At 32.7% G+C, this 2,169-nt stretch overlaps 1 protein-coding gene across 1 annotated transcript in view; it reads left to right on the top strand.

Moving 5' to 3' along the window:
* The window catches only part of LOC106474205 (hemicentin-1-like), a 7,902-nt gene extending 6,147 nt beyond the window's left edge, over positions 1–1,755 (top strand). Inside the window, exon 5 of the mRNA XM_013934895.2 lies at positions 1,287–1,755. Within this exon, the coding sequence (XP_013790349.1) occupies positions 1,287–1,294 (8 nt within the window). The 3' untranslated portion in view covers positions 1,295–1,755. The remainder of the gene's footprint in view (positions 1–1,286) is intronic.
* Positions 1,756–2,169: the final 414 nt, after the last annotated feature.

Genomic DNA, 2,169 nt, shown 5'->3' with positions numbered 1-2,169 from the left:
AACTTAATGAGGAATATGTAAAAAGTTTGGACCTTACAGTCATTAAGTTATAACTTAGAAATTCTGGAATATGTAAAAAGTTTGGACCTTACAGTCATTAAGTTGTAACCTATAACTTCTGGAATATGTAACAAAGTAACTAGAAATTCTATATCTACCAGTGGTTAGTGCTACATACCATTATTTCTACCAGTGGTTAGTGTTACATACCATTATATCTACCAGTGGTTAGTATTTTATACAATTATATGCACCAGTTTTTAAGTTTTGGAAGGTCAATATAAAGTAAAAACATTAAATGTCCAGATAAAACTTGTCATTCTAATGTTGCTCCAAGTTTGTTATTTTACGTGGGTCATTCTGTGAAATACAGAAATGAAAAAAGTTTAAATTATTTAATTTGCTCGTCCGCATACTCCCGTCTAGCGTGGAATGTATTTCTTTGGTTCAATGGATATGGCAATCATTCACCATTCTGGTGTACTGAATTTTGTGGATCAGTTAAATTACGTCACTTCCGTTAAGCAGCAGATACATGTAGTAACAACTGAAATGGCTGCCAAACCCAGATCATTTTTTTGATTAATCACCCAATTAAATTTGATCATTGGAGGTTCTACTTGGGTTACATTTTCAAATTCCATTCAACTTGGTTCAGGCAGTTCCTCACAAGAACTTGTGATGTCAAGAAGAAAGCTAATTCTGAAAGCTACTGGTTAACAGTCTTATTCCTAATTGTAGTTACTGTTCAGAAGGAAGGCAGGCTGTTAACAGAACGTACTGCCACAAGGGTTTTGAAATAAATAATGGGACTAATTGTCACTCTTATAGCATGCCTGCAGCTGAAAGTGCAGTATGAACTTAGCCTTGGATCCACACTGTCACACACTAACTTCTAGGCTATCACTCAACCCATCTAATCCCAGTCTTTCAAAATTTCATCATTGTCTGAGTGTTAATGAGCTCTTCAGAGTCTATGTGATGTTAAAAAAATGTTATTTGATGGTGAAGTAGTTTATGTGTGCATTCTATTGTTATTTCAATGTTTCTTGCCTTACGTTGGCTATCATTTGGACATGTTTCTTTAAGATCATTGAAAATATGAAAGCTTCTTTGCACATGTGTATACAAACAAAATTCCATCTCCCTCATGTAATGATGGTTATATGTGTTTGAAATCCATTTGTTAGTTCCACAGATTTTTAATTTCAAACAGATAGTACACTATGTATTTAGATTTTGTTACAGCAACTCTTTCAGATGTTTTCAAATTCTTCTTTTTCTAGGTTGCTGATGAAGTAGAAGACAGAACAAAAGGTGGTAATAAAAATACACTTCGTATAGCCTTGGGCATTTCCATTGCTATAGTTGCTGTGTGTCTACTCATAGGGATTGTTATTTTGTGTTTAAAGAAAAGGGCAAACAAACCTAAACCAATCTAAGTGTTTCTGTCTTTTTTCATCACTGTGATTTTTTGTTTTTAGAAAGATATTTTCTATAAAATTGTGTTTCAGTTTGAAATTATTAAAGAAATTTCCCTCAGAAGACCTATCTCATGCAATAACTGTTTGTTTTAGAGCAAAGCCACATTCAGCTATCTGCTATATTCACTGCAGGGAATTAAACTTCAAATTTTGGTGTTGCAAGTCAATAATCTTACTGCTTTTCCTCTTATTAAAATCTTATGAGTAAATTCTGATTGAAACATGTAACGAGAACTGATTATTAGATCAATAAAATCTTACAAAAACTGAATAAATTCTGATTGAAAAATGTTATGAGAACTGATGTATAAACAGCCAAAATATCACAAATACTAAATAAGTTCTAATTAAAACACGTAATGAGAATTAATGATTAAATAGCAAAAATCTAATAAAACTGAGTGAATTCTGATTGAAACACAAACGAATAATGAGAACTGATCATAAATATTGGGGTATGTTCATGTACACAAGTTTCCTTTAGAGCAAAATATAGCATCCAACTAACAGGAGTTCCGATAAATACTATATCACAGAGCAATGGTCTGTTACTTTCTGAATTCTGACTGTGTTCGTCACAAAGAAAGCGTCAACACACAAAAATGCAAAACCACAATTTAAGCACAAATGGTGGACCTTACATTCGTTATGTTGTCAGTTAATGGTATGTAACACTAACCACTGG

The sequence above is a fragment of the Limulus polyphemus genome, unplaced genomic scaffold, assembly GCF_000517525.1.
Source record: "Limulus polyphemus unplaced genomic scaffold, Limulus_polyphemus-2.1.2 Scaffold6945, whole genome shotgun sequence".
In the NCBI taxonomy this organism is placed as follows: Eukaryota; Metazoa; Arthropoda; class Merostomata; order Xiphosura; family Limulidae; genus Limulus; species Limulus polyphemus.
The sequence above is the reverse complement of the archived record's forward strand: the minus strand, read 5'-3'. Positions and strand labels throughout refer to the sequence as shown.